The following is an 18276-nucleotide window of genomic DNA, read 5'->3' as shown; positions in this document are numbered from 1 at the left end:
AGAGGACCCTGTGTGGAGGAGGAAGGTGCCCAGAGGGAGTGAGGTCTAGTGGAGGATCATGGCAAGTGGATCCCTGGAGAGAGGTGTAAAAAACTGTTAATGCATCTATCAGACGTTTCTCCCGTGTGCTGAGAAGTCGATCGCCCTGTATACCAGAGGGGGCCACTGTGAAGGTATCACTGCAGTTGCATCGATCGAGACATCCACCCTGTTGAGAAAAGTCGGCAAACCCGTATGACAGAGGGGGCTGCAGTGGAGATACCACAGTTGTTGTACCGACTTGGCCATCTGCCCCTGTGCTAAGAAAAGTCGATGACCCTGAATGTGTGAGGGGCCAGCCGTAAAGAGCAAGGGCACCATATATCATGAGGAAGGGCCGTCACCATTTACAGTGTGTGACCACAAAGAGCAGCAGTTGCTGACCTGTGTGCCTGGAAACCCGAGCGAATCAATGGAAGTCGAATTCCTGCCCCAGACCTGACAGAAGGATCCCACAAACTTACTGCATCATCTGAGGAGCGCTGCGGATGACCACTCCTGGGCCATTCCATATTGCAACACCAGTGAAACTGGATAAGACTGATCGCCAAGTCAGACAGCCCAGGGGAAACTTGCTGTGTCTCACAGCGATACAGTGCTGGAACACTTTGACTTCTAAAAATTGCCCATCATAAAGAGGAAATAACCACTGCCAGTAGACAGGGATGTGTAACCCACGACACTGCCTGGAAAACGCTAGAGTGCCAGCCTTAGGAGGGTTGTTTATATTGTTTGACTGTGTTGTATTTCACTTTGTGTTCACTTATCAATATTACTTTGTCATAAAAACAAGTGTCTATCCGGACATTCATTTATTGGGTTTGCTGAATGTATTTTGGGCCTTGAACCTGTGCTCACCTTGCAACTACCTCTCCCTGAGAAGCCTTAGAGTGCTTGACCAACGCTACCACTGAAAGTCAAGTGCTGAAGGAGTAGGACTTGGCCCAGTTGCTCAGGACTTGTAGTAATTGAGGTCCTGGGACCAATACCAACAGTGATTATTTAACTAAGGTAATGCAAAGCAACTGAATCACCCAGGCGATGACATGACAACACTACCAGATATGACATCTGAACCTGACAGTATCAAATTTGGTAGCATGACTCCTAACTGTTTGACAGTACAGACATTTGAACTTGTCACAAGATTGCAGGCCATGGGTAGCCGCGGCTATCCGATATTATTGTATAGAACGAGACAGGAGGTAATGCTGCCGGCCCAAACTCAGACAGTAGTAAGGGTGTGGCGGGAGGCCAACAGATTCTTGGGATGGGATGGGATGGCAAGCTGATGGACAGTGACCTCCTGCAGGAAGTTGGAAACTTGAAGGGATTTCACAAATGGGGGTTGCAATCTGTTTGGGGGAGATATGGAGATGGCAGGGTCTGGCTATCTTTGAGGAACTAGAGACGGAATACAAGATGGAGGCATCAGAGAGGTTCATATATTTACAGTTGGGGCATGCGCTGAGGCAACATATATTGGAGGGAGAACAACTGCCAGGGTCAACTCCATTAGAGTATTGGACTACTGTTGGATCCTATGACAAATAAAGCGGCCTCCGGGACTTATAGAAAACTAATAAACCATTTCCCATACACCTTGAAGACTGTAAGGGAAGCATGTGAGGGAGATTTGAGACTGAGACGATGATTGGGCGAAAGCACTCCAAAGCCCCAGGGAAATTGTGATTTGTGCCTGCTTCCACTTAATACAACTGAGGATACTGCATAGATCATATTACTTCAGATCGCTCCTACACCGCCTTGGGAGATGTGACACGGCACTGTGCGCTAGAGAATGTGGCATAGTGGGTTCTTTTTTCGCTATAGTGTGGGAGTGCCCAAAAATCCAACAATACTGGAGGGGTGACGCAAGTCATAACTCGAGTTAGGACTCACAATGTGCCGAAAGAGGCTTGGTGGCTTCTCCTACACATAATGGGATAGGAGGTGTGGCCTAAATATCAGAAAGTATGGATAATGTTAGCTGCCGGGGTAGCAAAAAGAAAGACAGGAGCGAGTCGACCACTGAGTGTGACAAAATGGAAAACTGATTTAAATTGGTTCTAGCGGACGGAGAAGGTGGTATATCAGAATCTGGGTTGCCCAAGGAAATAGAAGAAAGTCTGGTAACAGTGGTGCACATACAGAGGATAATACGTGGTTCCCACAGAGGGGTGAGTGACACTCTAAAGATTGGATTTATGGTATACTTTAACCTGTATCATATTTTGATCATCCTACACATGGATGGCATAGGCTTCTACCTACTACCAACAGATGTTCTGGATATACAGTGCCCTTTTATCTGCAATTCCTATCCCGATATCGGCTGATCACGTATGTTATTGTACACTGAGCAATTGTTTAATAGACATTTTTTTTTAAATAGGGAAGGATGAAGAGCTTGAAGACAAAGAGGAAGACACCGAACAACTGCAGAGGACGCGTGCACCAAGACACGGACAGCGCAAGGAAGAAAGCCCTGAGCAGCTGAGGAGGATAGATGAGGCAAGGAGTGGTGCAGGAGAGGAAAATGCGAGCTGGGGTGTTGGCCTGACAGGATGAAGTAAGGAACTAGGAAAGCCTGTCAGCAGAGGCCAAAAGTTGTATCCATCGAAGAAGACGGAGAAACCACGCACAGACTCAGCAGCCCTAAGGAAGGGGGTGCATAAGTACCTACGGTTACGGCCTGAGGTCAGGCCATGGCACCATGTAAGTGCTGGTTTACTTATTGAATGAATGCCAGTAATCTAAAGAGAGTGGTTCTCTGCAGGTTGGCTACGCTAGCGGCGAACCCCCTTTATTTTCCTACTAGAGGTGAAACCCCTTTTTTTCCTTTTAATTTGGATGGGAAGAACAGGAAACATACAAGGCATGTCAGAGTAGCCGTAAAAGAAATAAACATTACTAAAACTTAAGCACTGACGTGGTGACTAGTGAAGGGCACAGAAAGGAGATATAGAAACAGTAGTAAAGATCTCTTTTATTTTTCTGAGAGTCTGCGTAGCTATGACAAAGAGACTGGGAGAATTGCAGCCCAGAGAGGGAGCGGACCCAAGTAACCTGAGAAGAGTGAAGGAACTCTCTGCAACATCTAAAACACACTTGTGGTTGCTACACGTATATAATAACCTTCAAAATCTCATCAAATCAAATAAAAGGGTGTTGAATAAAAGAACCAAAGACTTCTGTCTGAACCTGTTAAAGACATAATGATTTTAAAGCTAATTCAAAGAATACTTCTGACTTTTGGCCTGGGCAAATGCTAATCTAGTGTCTGTGCAGAGACCTAGGCTTGCCCCAGACATGAATAGTTCCCAGACTTGTCCTGTGACCTGGACTGGTGCATCATCATTAACTGACAGTGAACCACTGTCTATGGATTGAGCATATTGAGCAGTAGCGGTGTTTTTTTATATGTGACACCAGAGTGGATGCCTTGTGGTAAACTCATATACATTTTTGTGTCTATGCGTTTACCCCGTCCACTGCACGAACATCCCAAATAGGTTAGGCGTACTGATAGGGAAACCGTGCGTGGTACATGAATGGTTTTCTGAGCGAGACAGAGTAATGGCGGCTAGCAGAATTCATTTTCAATACAATTAGCCAGGCTCTGTACAAGGTGGAAGTGAGTGTTGTCTTCCCAGACAGTGGAAGTGTATTGGGCACATTCCTGAAACCAGAGGTAGGAGACCTAGATGCGGGAGGTAGGAGACCTATATCCCGAAGTCAGGGGAGAGGGGACAGGTCTTCTTTAGATATTACCGATGAGGCATTTTGGTTAGTGAGAAGCTAACCTAGCTACTGATTAGTTATCCCGAACACCACTGTTTGGTGAATGGCAGGAGTGAAGAGTAGAACCACACACGCGGTGAGGAAACGTTTCAGTGAGGAGTGCTCCTATTGTCTATCCCAGATTACTCCTTAGGTTGGGCTGATGACAGCCAGGTGCAGAAACCTCGCTCCTTGTTGTGTTTGTCTATTGTGGGTGTTCCAAGTTGGAGACTACCTTACTGTTAGAACCTTCTCTGAACACAAAGTGTGTCTGGAGACCAGCCTGGAAAGCACATTTGAAAGAATAACCACACTAAATGATCACATTGGTTCTCATTCCTAGTTCTCTATGGCCAAAGAAAGAAGTGCTCTGCAGAGTACTCGGAGGACTGCTGGGCAACCAGGGCTGGTATCTGCTTGACAGCCAGCCTCTTAGTGGTGAGGTACATCATTTGAGGAATGGATCTCATGTTAAACAAGCATTGGCACAGCCAATATGTCTCGCCTTTGGGACCTTATAAGTGGTTAGTCATGCAGCACATTATCCTGGGTGCTGTGCCGCCATGGATTAAAGCACTGTCAGGCTTATCTGCACCACTTTTGTATCTTGTGCTATAGCACATTGGTGATTTTTTTGCAATCAGACTTTGCTGCAGGCCATTAGGGCAAAATGGAGAAAGTAATGCAATAAACATATGACACCGTTGCTTATAAAACGACTCTGGTGTGTAATATCATTTTAACACAGACAAATTCTGATCCATGCATAGCTTGTGCAAAAGGGAATGAAACAGATTTGCCAACATGTATGCTGCTTGTTTAATAAGGAACGGAACAAACATTGGCGAGATTATGAGGTGCAAATTAAAAAGGTAGGCAACAAAACCTGTGTACCGCCTAGTGATCCAGTGTCACATGTGTGACACCTTCAGCCTGTCATGGCATTTTAACCATCGGCAAGTCCCAGAATGCAATTGACAGTGCAAGGAGGTTGGAGTTTCCATTAATGGCTGGTTGCAGGTGGTGTTTTAACTGTATTAGAACTTTCTTTGTTACCACGAGATTTTTCGTCAGGAATGAGTGCGAGGTTGACAAGCTGTGACCAGCAGGTCAGGAGTTCGAATCTCACTAAGGCTAACTCAGCACTTCAGCCCTCAGTCGATAAACCGAGCACCTTACCTTTGGTAATAGTTCCACCTGTTTGCACCACTTTAACGTCAAAACTGGTATTAAGCGCTTAAGTGTTTATTATTATTTTTCCACTGCACACAAATAGCCTATTGCAGGAGATACTTCTTGATGCTCGTGACCTAAATGCATGCCCATGTAATCCGCCCAGTAAAGCCCCGCCCCAGGGATGAAACGTTCGGCCTTGGGCCCCCTGTAGATGCCCCCCATCAGCCTCCACCCTCAATACCCAGGTCCTCTTCCTGTACTGTGGTATGTAATTAAAGACCATTGCATTGCGCTTTACTGTCAAAGGCTCGGTGCAGGGGGTCTGTTATTGTTATCCTTTCCCAGTCCCTCCACCCCCAGGACTCTGACACCCGGCCCTCAGGAGCCATTTCCTCGACCCATTCATATGCAGATGTTCGCACCTCGAGTGGCTGCAGGTGGGCTCCTTCCAGGCCGGACATTTTCCATGGCCAAGACCACCTGCCAGGGAGCTAGCATTGACCAGGCGGTTCAGCTGGGAGGTAGAGGAGGGGGCCGGGGATTTATCAGCAGGCCCCTGTGCTGGTCTTACTTTGTCAACTATCTTCCTTCTGTACAGGAAGGTAAGTGCCCCCCTACCATCCCCCCTCTAGCCACTCACTAAATATTATACATTCCGGGTGCGCTTTTTGAAGACCAGCTCAAAAAGCTACAGCAATCACTCCCCCGGGGCCCTGTGCACAGTGTGCTTAGGTACACCTGTCATAAACTCCACAGCGCTTAGAACCAAACCAGGACGGATATCTAACAGCAGTCCGCACAGCTCAGTTCTGATGCCTGCAGCTCTGCAGAAATAGCAATCAGAGTCACGGTGTGGGACGGCTGATAGAGTAAAGGAAATGCAGACAACGGTAGGGGGGCGGGAGCATGGTGAACACGGTGGGAGGGGGGGCAGGAGCAAAGTAGAAAACTGCAACCGAAAGTACAGCAGGGGGGGGGCAAAGGAAACGCAGACAATGGGAGGGGGCGGGAGCATGGTGAACACGGTGGGAGGGGGGGCAGGAGCAAAGTAGAAAACTGCAACCGAAAGTACAGCAGGGGGGGGGGCAAAGGAAACGCAGACAATGGGAGGGGGCGGGAGCATGGTGAACACGGCAAGAAGGGGGACAGGAGCATAGTGAACACGGCATGAAGGGGGGCAGGAGAAGAGTAAAACAACAGGAAATTACGAAACAAACAGTGTGCTTAGGTACACATTTCATAAACTGCACAGCGCTTAGAAGCAAACTAGGACGGATATCTAACAGCAGTCTGAAGCCTGCAGCGCTGCAGAAATAGCAATCAGAGCCACGGTGTGTGACGGCTGATACAGCAAAGGAAATGCAGACAACGGGAGGAGGCGGGAGCACGATCAACACGGCGGGAAGGGGGCGGGAGCATAGTGAACACGGCGGGAAGGGGGCGGGAGCATAGTGAACACGGCGGGAAGGGAAGCAGGCGCTAAGTAGCACACTGCAACTGAAAGTACAGCGGGAGGGGGGCAGGAGCAATGAAAATGCAGACAACAGGAGGGGGCGGGAGCATGGTGAACACGTCGGGAAGGGGGGGCGGGAGCATAGTGAACACGGCAGGAAGGGGGGCGGGAGCAAAGTAAAACAACAGGTAATTAGGAAACAAGCCCACACAAAACAACAAGTGCGGCCGCTAAAGTGAAAGCGACCGTGCTGTGTTTAATTAGTAACCTGATCCACAGCTGCCACCCTGCGCGCCGCTGCTCGCTCCAGAGAGCAAAACGCCGTGGGAGTGACACATTGGAAAGGAGGTGGGACATGCACCCGCCTTTGGCCATTTGTATGCTTTCATTATTGAAAGACACATGCAAAGACCAATTCAATGTGTAGGAGGAGTCAGACCCACACGAAGAATTTTGGAGTGCTCACAAGAAGCCTCCCATAGAGCAGCGACCTAAAGAGCTGTACACTTATCTTGAAGCGCGTAGAAGCCTTCTCACCCAGCAGGAGGAGAAAATGTCTGGGGCGAAGTAAAGTGGATGGGTTCCCTGTGTCTGTTAAGTAGTCAGAAGAGAGAACTGCTGGAGAGCACTATATGTCGACCCAAGCATCAGAGAGCATACAAGCAATTGCAAAGGCCTGATCAGGGCTGCGATTGCGTGTTGTGATCGCCTGTTTGTTGCCACAAATGCCCAAGATTGAGTCGGCCTGTGTGCAGCTGTATCTTCCCATGTTGTTTTCGGCTTCTGCATGGCAGCAACTACAACTAGTGTCACCGGCCCATGTAGTGATACAGCTCCTAAGGCACAATCTGCCCATACAGGTCTGAAATTAATTTGTGAACAGCCCATGGGAGGCTGTATCTGCCAAGTGTTGGCAAGGCTCAATTACAGCTTCGTCACGGATCTCTTGGCCCTGTATTGGCCATTCATCAAGACCCAGAGGTTGAGAATACTTACTGTTGGTCAGTTCAGGACTATATCACATTATGACTGCCACCTTCTGCTTCTGTCCATTAAGGGATTTGGAGTGGGTACACCACCTTCCACAAACCCAGCACCCAATGCAGAAGACTTGTTTCCCGTGCTGGCACCTTGTTTGCGCGGAACCTACAAATAACATCGCTCCTTCTGTCTGGGTTTATTATTTTATTAATTTGTACTCTGATGCCCCGCTAAGTGCCTCCAATGTCACCACTCTGGCTCTATCTTGCTCTATCCCTCCTTTGCCATCGATGATGTTGTTCAATCTCTATGAGCCGTTACTAGGGGAAGGGCAGCAGGGCCTGATGTCGTCCTGGATGACTTTTTTTAGCCTGCTACATTTTAACCATTGCTAAAGCTATTGCTGCAGGGGCTCTCATCCCTGAGTCTTGGAAAGGTGCTACTATACTACCCATCCGGAAAAAAGAAGCAGGTCTTAACCATACAATTATAGAACTATTAGTATAATTGACTGTCTTCAAAAAGTCTTTTGTCGCTGTGTGCATTCCAAACTCCAGGATTGGATTCTAGAGAAAGACATCCTTAGCCCCTTCCAAGCGGGCTTCCGGTCAAAAGTTTCCACCATAGATCAGGCCTTCTGCTTTTTAATGATCTACTGGTTAACTGTCATTATCAGCAAGGGCAACCTTTAAGTTACCTTTGTCGATCTAAGATACGCTTTGGATTTGGTCCCACGTCCAACCCTCTGGCAGGCTCTTATTGACATGAAAATGCCCCTGAAAATCTTATCATTGGTGATACGTCCCCATGAGGGCAACTTTGCACACATTAGGTGGGTGGGTGCAGGGCCAGTTGACCGATAACATTTACCTTCTCAGAGGTGTTCGCTAGGGCTGCGTACCAGCTACCATACTCTTTACGTCATACCTCAACGACAATTTTTCCTATTTTATCTCAGGTTGAAAAGAATGCTCCCATGCTGGCCAGAGTCAAAACCCCAATTTTCTTAATTGCCGCTGACATGTTGCTGATTTCCAAGACCCCGAGCGGGTTACAGAAACTCCAGACTAGTTTAGATGAGTTTTGTCTCACTCGTGGTCTGGAGATCAAAACTATGAAACAAAACGCACAAGTTACTACTTGTGTAACAATATATCTGTAAGAGACATTAGTTAGTGATAGATTCCTTACCTTAGAATATCCCCAGGCGTCAGACTGGATCCGGAAATTTTTTGCATAGCAGTACCCATGCGCATCGGTAGGCGTCGTCCGTGGCTCCGCGTCCATCATCGGCGTCGTGGGCGCCGTGATGACGTCGTCGGAGTATTTAGACGCCGCCTCCGCGCGCTGACATCAGTTCTTATACACAGCTTTTCCGCGCCAGAAACGCAGAGCCATGATAAAAACCAACACTGTTGCCATGAAACTAGGGCCCTGAAAGGGGATGACCTTAATCCTAGATATCAGTTCGCAGAACGGGGAGGATGGGTGGGTTGGTAAGGAATCTATCACTAACTAATGTCTCTGACAGATATATCGTTACACAAGTAGTAACTTGTGCATCTGAAAGAGACACGTTAGTGATAGATTCCTTACCTTAGAAGAGATACCCCAGGAATACCAACCCCGGTGGTGGGTCTGCGAACCAATAATCACACCAGAAAGTCCTGGAGGACGGAACGGCCAAAGAAGCCATCCCTCCGGACTTGGCTGTCCAGGCAGTAGTGTCTTGCGAACGTGTGCAGCGAGGCCCACGTAGCTGCCTGACATATGTCCTGCAAGGGGACTCCCCGGCCCACGGCAGTAGTAGTCGCCGTGGCCCGAGTGGAATGGGCCCTCAGCCCAACAGGAGGTTCCTTTTTAGCCAAAGAGTAGCACGCCTGGATGCACAACACGATCCACCGAGAGATGGTCCGTTTGTGAACCGCCCGTCCCTTCTTAGCGCCCACGTAACCAACAAAGAGTTGGTCATCCACCCGGAACTGGCGTGTGCAATCCAGATAGTAAGAGAGCGCACGTTTTGGGTTCAGACGGTGGAGCCTCTCTTCCTCTTTCGAGGGATGCAGAGGCGGAAAGAAGGTGGGCAAGGTGATGGACTGCCCGATGTGGAAGGCTGTGACTACCTTGGGCAGGAAAGAGGGTCTTGTCCGCAACACAACCTTGTCCGGATGGACAGAAAGGAAAGGAGGTTTAGAGGAAAGACCCTGGAGCTCACTCACTCTCCTGGCAGAGGTGATGGCAACCAGGAAAGCAGTCTTAAGTGTAAGAAGACGGAGAGGACAGTTATGAAGCGGCTCAAAAGGAGCGCATATCAAGTAAGTTAGAACCAGGTTCAAGTCCCACTGGGGCATCACGAAAGGAACAGGGGGGAACATATGAGTGATGTCCTTCAAGAATCTGTTAACAATCGGTGACTTGAACAAAGAAGGTTGATCAGGAAGCCTCAAGAAGGTGGAAAAGGCAGAAAGGTAGCCCTTGATAGTGCCCAGAGCAGAGCCCTTCTGGGCAAGAGAAAGAAGGAAGAGGAGAACCTCAGAAAGGGGGGCAGAGAGTGGACCCACAGCCTTTGCTGTGCACCATGCCACAAATCTGTTCCACCTGCAGGCGTATACCGACTTTGTGGAGGGACGCCTGGCTGCCAGAATCACATTACAAACTTCAGGAGGCAAGTCAAATGGCCTCAACTGTCGCCGCTCAATCTCCAAACATGGAGGTGGAGACTGGACAGGTTCGGGTGGAGGACCGTCCCCTGCTGCTGCGACAGAAGGTCCTCCTGAAGAGGCAGACGAATCGGGTGATCGACAGACATTCTGAGTAGCTCTGGATACCAATATCTTCGTGCCCAGGCCGGAGCCACAAGGATAACCTGGGCCCGGTCGCACCTGATCTTCTTCAGCACTCTGGGCAGAAGTGGTATAGGCGGAAAGGCGTACAATAGACCGCAACTCCACTCGCGACGAAAAGCGTCTCTGAGCGAGTGCCGCCTTGGAAATTCCAACGGGCAGAACTGATGACATTGCGTGTTCTCTTCTGTGGCGAATAGATCTAACCAAGGCTCTCCCCACTGCAGAAAGAGGCCTTGCGCCACGTCCGAGTTCAGACGCCATTCGTGATCCATCATGCACCGACTGCTGAGTTCGTCTGCCCTGGCGTTCAGGGAACCTGCCAGGTGTTGAACCACCAGGGTCACGCCCTGATGTTCCAGCCACTGCCAGAGGCGCAGAGCCTCCTGGCATAGGGTCCACAACCCCACCCGCCCTGTTTGTTGCAGTACCACATGGTGGTGGTGTTGTCCGTGAACAACTGCACTACACTCCCTCGGACAGAAGGGAGGAATGCCTTCAGTGCAAGCCGGATCGCCCGCAGCTCCAGAAGGTTGATGTGGAGCCGGCACTCCGCCAGAGACCAGAGGCCTCTGATCTCCGCCTCTCCCATGTGGCCCCCCAGCCCTGGAGGGACACGTCCGTCACAACTACGTGCTCCGGTTGGGGTAGGGAGAGGGATCTGCCGCTGACCCAATCGCGGTCCGTGAGCCACCACTGCAACTGTCTTGCAGTGCCCTCCGAGATCAAGACATGGTCGGACAAGTTGCCCTGATGCTGAGCCCACTGACACTTCAGGTCCCACTGCAGAGCCCGCATCTGCCACCGAGCGTGATGCACCAGATGGATGCACCAGGCCATCAGCCCCAGAAGCCGCAGCGTCAACCTGACCGAGACTCGGGATAAAGGCTGAAAGATCGGAATCAGAGCCTGAATATCCCGAACCCGCTGTTCGGGAGGATAAACCCGAAACTGCGCCGAGTCAAGAACCGCTCCGATGAAGAGGAGCTTCTGAGAGGGACACAGGTGTGACTTCGGCACATTGATGAGAACCCCAGCAGGTGCAGGAGGTCGGCTGTAGTCTGGAGGTGGCTGACGACTGTCTGGGGCGAGACCGCCTTCAACAACCAGTCGTCCAGGTAGGGGAAGACTGAAACCCCCAACCTGCGCAGATGAGCTGCGACCACAGCCATCACTTTCGTGAACACCTGTGGGGCGCTGGTAAGGCCGAAGGGGAGCACGGTAAACTGAAAGTGCACGTGGCCTACCGTGAACCGCAGGTAACGCCGGTGGGTCGGCAGGACGGGGATGTGGAAATAGGCGTTCTGCAAGTCCAACGCTACCATCCAGTTTCCTGGGTCTAGGGCAGCTAAGACCTGAGCCAAAGTCAGCATCTTGAACTTCTCCTTCCGGAGGAAGCCGTTGACGTTCCGTAGGTCCAAGATAGGGCGTAGGCCCCCTTTGCCCATCTTGGGTACCAGAAAGTAGTGGGAGTAACAACCACACCCTACTTCTGGCCCAGGAACGCGCTCAATGGCCCCCTTGGCCAAGAGGGCCGTAACTTCCTCTTGCAGAAGTTTCAAGTGATCCCCCGACACGCGGTGGTACTGAGGTGGCATGGCTGGAGGGGACACCTCGAAGGGGAGGGAGTAGCCCCTTCGGACGATTTGCAGCACCCACCTGTCCGATGTGACAGTGCGCCAGTGGTGGTGGTGATGGCGGACCCTGCTCCCCGCTGGCGTCACAAGGGCCTGAAAACTCGGACTAGGAAGGTTTTGAGGCGGATGCTGCAGGGGCTGGTGTGGACTGGCCTCGCCGTTGTCCCCGACCGCCACCACGGCGGTTTCCACATCCGCCACCGCGCTGAATGGTAGTTTGCGGCCCGTGGCTGGCAGAACGTGTGGGGGCGCCCCTTCCTTGGCCACGTAAGGGGCAAAAAGCAGCCGTTTGCTGGTGCAAGCCGAGAGGCCCAAGGACTTGGCCGTAGCCCTGGAGTCCTTAAAGCGCTCGAGCGCATGGTCTGCTTTGTCGCCGAACAGGCGACGGCCATCGAACGGCATGTCCATAAGTGTGTTTTGGACATCAGCCGAGATGTTGGCAGATCTCAACCAGGCGTGGCGACGAATCGCCACCGTCGTTCCCACAGCGGATGGAATAACGCGCCGCATCTCGACCCTCCACAAGGGCTTGGCCGAGTTTAGCCAGGACCTCCACCGGGCATTCTGGCAGCACGTCCGCGACCGTATCCCACAGAGAATGGGTGTAGCGGCTCAAGAGGCATGCGGTGTTGACTGACCGTAATCCTAAACTCAGGGAGGAGAATACTTTCTTTCCGTATTGCTCGTACCTCTTGGATTCCCGCTCGGGGGGGAGCCAACGGGAATGCGGTCTGGAAATTAGAGGCCTGGATGACCAGGCTCTCGGGAGTAGGGTGGGTAGACAGAAAGCAAGGGTCGCCCGGGGGTGGCGCCTGGCCACGTTCCTATCCACAGGCTGACCTGTAGCGGGCTTGGACCAAGTGCCCAGAAGAACGTCTGATAAGGCCTCATTAAACGGTAGCAGAGGTTCGGCCGAGCTTGACTGCGGTTTAAGGACCTCAGTGAGGAGGTTAGTCCTCACTGCCGCGACGGGGAGCTTAAGGCCCAAGGCCTTGGCCAACCTCATCAGCACCACGCTATAGGCAGCCCCCTCCTCCGTAGCCACACTAGGAGGAGAGACAAAACCAGTGTTGGGCGAAGTGTCCAGACCACTGGCCTCCCCAAGCTCTCCTGTCCAGTCTGCAGAAGACTGACACTCACGTGCCAGAGGGTCCTCAGACCCCTCCCAATCCCCCTCGTCACCCATCGCCTGGTACTCAGGCTCAAAGGATGGGGCCGGGTCGTAGAAGTAAAAATCTCCCATCGGCGTCAAATGCGGCGACCCGGATCCGGAGTCGGATCCAGTGGGGCCCTGCGGCGTAGGGACCGAAGTCGCCGACGGCGTCGGGGCCAAAGCACCCGACGACGCCGGGGCCGAAGCACCCGGCCCCCGCGTGGGGACCCAGTCGGGACCGCTTGGCCCGAAGGCGCCGTGGAACCCGACGGAGGAGCGAGCAACCTCATGGCCACGAGGAAGTCATCAATCTCCCCCACCGTCGCGTTCTGCCCAGGGACCGGCGGGTATGAAGGAGGCCGCAACACCTGCGGCTCCGGCGGAGCCGCGCGGGCGGTGTCGCCCGAACCCCCGGCCGCGTCGCGCGAGCGTCAGGGGGAGTCAGAAGAGCGATGGTGCCTCTTCGACTTCTTGTGCCTCTTACCTGAGGACTTCGAGCCCAAAGACCGATGACGACTCCCGGAACTGTGGTGACTCCGGCCCGCGACTGGTCCCTTGACCTCCTTTCGGAGGTGTGGGGGTTATCCAACAATGAGGTGTTAACCAGAGAGGAAAATAAATTTCTGCAAAACCTTGCCTTTCTCCTTCCCAGAACCCCCTTGTATTTGCTATTTCTGGACATGGGAGTCAGAGGTTTTGCAGGTAAAGCTAGGCTACATCCACTTTTACATTGGAGGCGCCTATGGAACACCCATTAACTTGCCCAAAATGTTAAAACCCTACAGGATGCAATGGAAGCTGACCAATTCTCTAAAGCCCCCTGGCTCACGAACATCAAAGAGTTGCTTTATGCCCTTGGACTGTCTGAACTGTGGGTACATCCAGCTGCCACCAGCTTCCAGTCTAAGAACCCACTGAAGCAACATTACAGGGCAGACACAGTGGCTAATAACTCCAGGAAGGCTGCTTTCTCTAAACTGTCTAGCAAGTTTCTTGATTTTATGTCTCTTTGTGAGTATGAGTCATACTGGAATCAGGTGACTGTCTCCACTGACAGTAAGCTACAGAGTGGGTGTTCTCCCACTGAGAGCCTTCACCTCAAATTGGACTACTGAGGGCACTGATGTTTGTCTGCCTGTAATTTCACAGTTGAGTGTCTTGCATGTTCTATTTCCTTGCCTAGCTTATGCCTGTTCCCATAGAACATGGCTAGCATCTACCTGTAGGCTTTTAGGCGTGCGCAATCACTCGGCCATCCTTCGCGTTTTGAGAACAGACTGTAGTCTAAATTATGCCTAGCTATTGGGTGCCTGTGGGTACTTCGAAGAAAGGTACTCCCCCTTTCTTAACACTATTCTGGCTTTTGTGCCAGGGATATGGAATTTCTATAGCCCGATGCCCGGGACATATTGTTTGGGGTCAAGGACAACAAGTTTTTATGTGGATCTTGTCCTTGGGACAAGTAGGCCCAGCCCCCTGCAGCACAAATCCTTTGGATGCCAGTGTGCAGTATCACATTATGCATCAGGGAAGGACACTGCCTGCAGTTACTGTAATATGTTTGTCCATATGTGAATGCTGTTCAAACTTGTATTTATGGTTCATTAATTGAAAGCCTTTATTAGGGTGAGCGCTCTACATAAATGTTGTAAGCTCTGACTGCACTACCGACAATGGTTCCAATATAAAAATGTGTACACACATGTTCAAAGTTTATCAATATTTGAGGCTATATCTAATGCTCCCAGAATGCTCTCTGATCTGATGCAAATATTTGCTGAAGCTTGAAAGCAAGATTGATGATTCTTTGCTTTCAAAATAAAATGTTGACAAAAAAATGAAAGCAGAAAAAAACATTTAGCTAAACTACTGTAAAATTTCAGGTACCATTTCTTTGCAGCATCATTTAGTAGCATGTGTTGGTGCATGCTAGTATTTCCCAAAAACATACATAATGGAAGTCAGTGTAACCACTTTCAATAGGATTATGGGAAAGAAAAATAAACAAGCATTGGCAAAATCAGTAGGTCTGAAATTGGTAGTCAGCTTTTTAGTTTTGTCAATGTGTGACTTGTTTTGCCATGGATTTTGTGAAATGTTATTGTTGTGGAAGCTGCTGGGCCCTAACAAAAATTGGCAAAAAGCAAAAATTGTTTTTGGTGTCAAAAAGCACACACTGCCACACTAGTTACTGGCACTGATCAAAACTACTTTGTGCGCTGATATGCTCTTTGCGAAAGAGCGGAATGCTGTCACTCACAGTGAAGCCAGCTGATACAGAGAGAGAGACAGAATTTTAATGAACGTAAAAGGTCATGGCCAAACTATATTAGGGCCCAATTTTAAAGAAAGTCTCAAAAGTGCACCCATGGTATATGTCCTTGCATTAAGTGCAGCTATACGGCTTTTGTGAATTCCCAGCAATATACAAAAGTAGGACAAAAAATAGTACTCCTAGAAAATATTTGTGAACTGCATTTTAGCATGAGCTGATATGCATGTGTAGATTTGCTCATGCGAGTATTTGCAAATTTACTTTCCATCCAACTACTATCTCCCAACTCTGGAAGAAGGCTTACGTCTGCCTTTATCTGGAGTAAATTTCCAACATTTCTCAGTATGGGAAAAGATTAGAGAAGAGTTGTTGTAAACCATTAAAACATACAAGTGAGAAGGTTTGCACAGACTCAAAAGGGCATTCTAAACCTAGAACTATTGCTTACCACTACCTTCAGCCCCAGTATGTAGATCTGTGGAAACATGGCAACACAAGGGCATTGCAAGTATTCAAACACTACTATGGTATGAGCCCTGGCATAATCAGAGATGCTATATCAGAGCTCTTATATAAAGAGATTGCTGACATAATTTGTCGCTGCACTACATGGCACCAAAGGGACAAGTGGGTTTTGTTACAGGACAAGTAGATTTATGAAGCAAACTGCCCCATGGACAAGTAGATATTTTAATAAATTCCACACCCCTGCTTTTGTGAGATATCCTAGTTCTCATATTTTGTATGTCAGCATAACTAATTGCCTGCTATGTATTTTATTTGTACTTTGTACATGGTAGTTGATATTTTATTGTTTAATTAAATCAATTCTGGTGTCCACTTTACATGATTTATTAACTTTTATTATGCTGAATTGTACTGTTTTACTTATTTTTATGCATTCCTATTTGTATTGCCCTGTGGCTGAAATAAAGTTATTTAAACTGATTAGCCTTCACACTGCCAGAGATGAGCAGTCAATATTTCTGTGGTTTTGGAAATATCAATCACCCCACTTTCTGCATTCTTCACATGAAACTTTTGTTTTGCTCAAGTCCTCAGTAATAAGCTGAAATCGCACAACTCAATTGGGTATTGAATGAATCAAGAATGCTGAACATCAACTGGCTAGAAAGGCTTGATGTAGCATACATCAACTACTTCTGCTGCGAATATCACTGTGGTCGCTACCTAAATTATATGGTGAGTTTCATTCGATGTTATCAAAACCGAAACCATTTAGACTTTACCTTCAAGGCAGATGTGCGTTACAAAATAGATAACTGCCTCAATCACAGCAAATTAAATGTGGGCAATAATGCTATGTGATACTAAGAAGCTCTTAATATGGATGCAGACATGTAATGGCATTACAATTTGGGTTTTTAATGTCATTGAGCTGATGAGGGCTTAAATAACCAGAAGCAGTTTGAAATCTTAAACAAACATCTTTCAGTCACAGATCTAGGTTGGTTATGGACAATACAAAAATAATCAAATCACTAAGGTACATGTGCGGTTAGAGATCCGAGACCAGTCATACTGAACTTAATTGCTCAAATAAATGCATGTTATGTATCATCCAAAGACACCTAAAATATAAAAATGTACCTGTAGAATTGCTATGTCTGTTATTCCAGCTTCGTGAGTTAAAATTCTAGCAACACCTAAAAGACAGCATACAAAACAACTTAGAAAGTATTTAAATATTTATACATCAGATCCCTATTAGCACATAACACAACATATCCATATTTCTTTAATCAAGCCGAATTCACCAACAAATATAAAAATGAACCTTTTTTGGCACTCTATCACAGGGTTAGTAGGGGTATGGAGAACCAATTAACTTACATACAATAGTGGTGGGGGTACCTAATGACCACTTATTGGACAGGTAGCTTATGACAGTGCAAATGAGCAGAGGACGCATCACCAGTTTAGTACACAAAATTGGGCTATACATTACATATCAGTGGGACGAATGATACACCAAGAGGGGTTGCATCTGCTGTGCTTAGCCTGCATAACAGCCACTGTCTGCACACTGACCTAAGGACACTCGGTAAAATACCTCTTTCTCACACACATACACACACACACACCCTGACCCCTAGATGCGAATTACATTTCACCACTAGCTATATTACAACACAAGAGTCAGTGTAAAACACTAGAAAGACACAACTCCACAGAAAATGGTCATAATACTATAATACAACACATATGCCATCCACCACTTACACAGGTTGGACCTCAACCTCATCACACAAAACGCTTTTCCACCCAGTCACCAAACAGACCACAATCCAATATGATTGACAGCACTTGCACACTACCCACCCTTACCTTATAGAGCAGGAAACTACATCCATATCTTTATAGCATATGACCCAAAAAAACACTACATCTCTGTAATTTTCAACAAATTGCCACTAAACCAATAGGTTGAGTAACTTACGAAAGATACCCAATCCACACGGTCTCCACATTGGTTCCATATGATACTATGGTTTTCCAAAACTTCTTTTGTTTCTGCAAAAATTCTCCCAAATATATTTTACAATAATAACACACACACACAATAAGTGACTCAAACAAATGAAAGAACAAAAATATATTTTCATTCCAACGTTTCAGATTCCGACTTCCTCAGGTAGAACAAGATTGATTGCTCAGTGGCTGCACACAGCTGGATTTTCAAAAAGCATCAGGATTTAACAAGCATTTGCAATGCAATAGGTCCCGAATTAGGAAAGTTTGAGCTATTGGTATTGTAAATGACCATTTTTTTATTTATGTGTTGGTTTTGAAAATAGCTAAATTATTAGCGTGGTCATTTACAATGCCAATAGTTTTAACTTTCGCAAATGTGACACCTATAGCATTTGTAATGCAATATGTGTTGTATTTACGTGACTTAGATGTATTGATAT

General features: G+C 48.4%; 1 protein-coding gene across 1 annotated transcript in view; it reads right to left on the bottom strand.

Annotated features, from left to right (window-relative positions):
* HDDC3 (HD domain containing 3) overlaps positions 1–18276 on the bottom strand; it is a 127336-nt gene that overhangs the window by 53754 nt on the left and 55306 nt on the right. Inside the window, exon 2 of the mRNA XM_078683254.1 lies at positions 16952–17007. Coding sequence (XP_078539380.1) covers positions 16952–17007 — 56 coding nt within the window. The remainder of the gene's footprint in view (positions 1–16951; positions 17008–18276) is intronic.

This window comes from Lissotriton helveticus, chromosome 3_1, assembly GCF_964261635.1.
Source record: "Lissotriton helveticus chromosome 3_1, aLisHel1.1, whole genome shotgun sequence".
NCBI classification, from domain to species: domain Eukaryota; kingdom Metazoa; phylum Chordata; class Amphibia; order Caudata; family Salamandridae; genus Lissotriton; species Lissotriton helveticus.
This window is presented reverse-complemented; position numbering and strand designations above follow the sequence as displayed.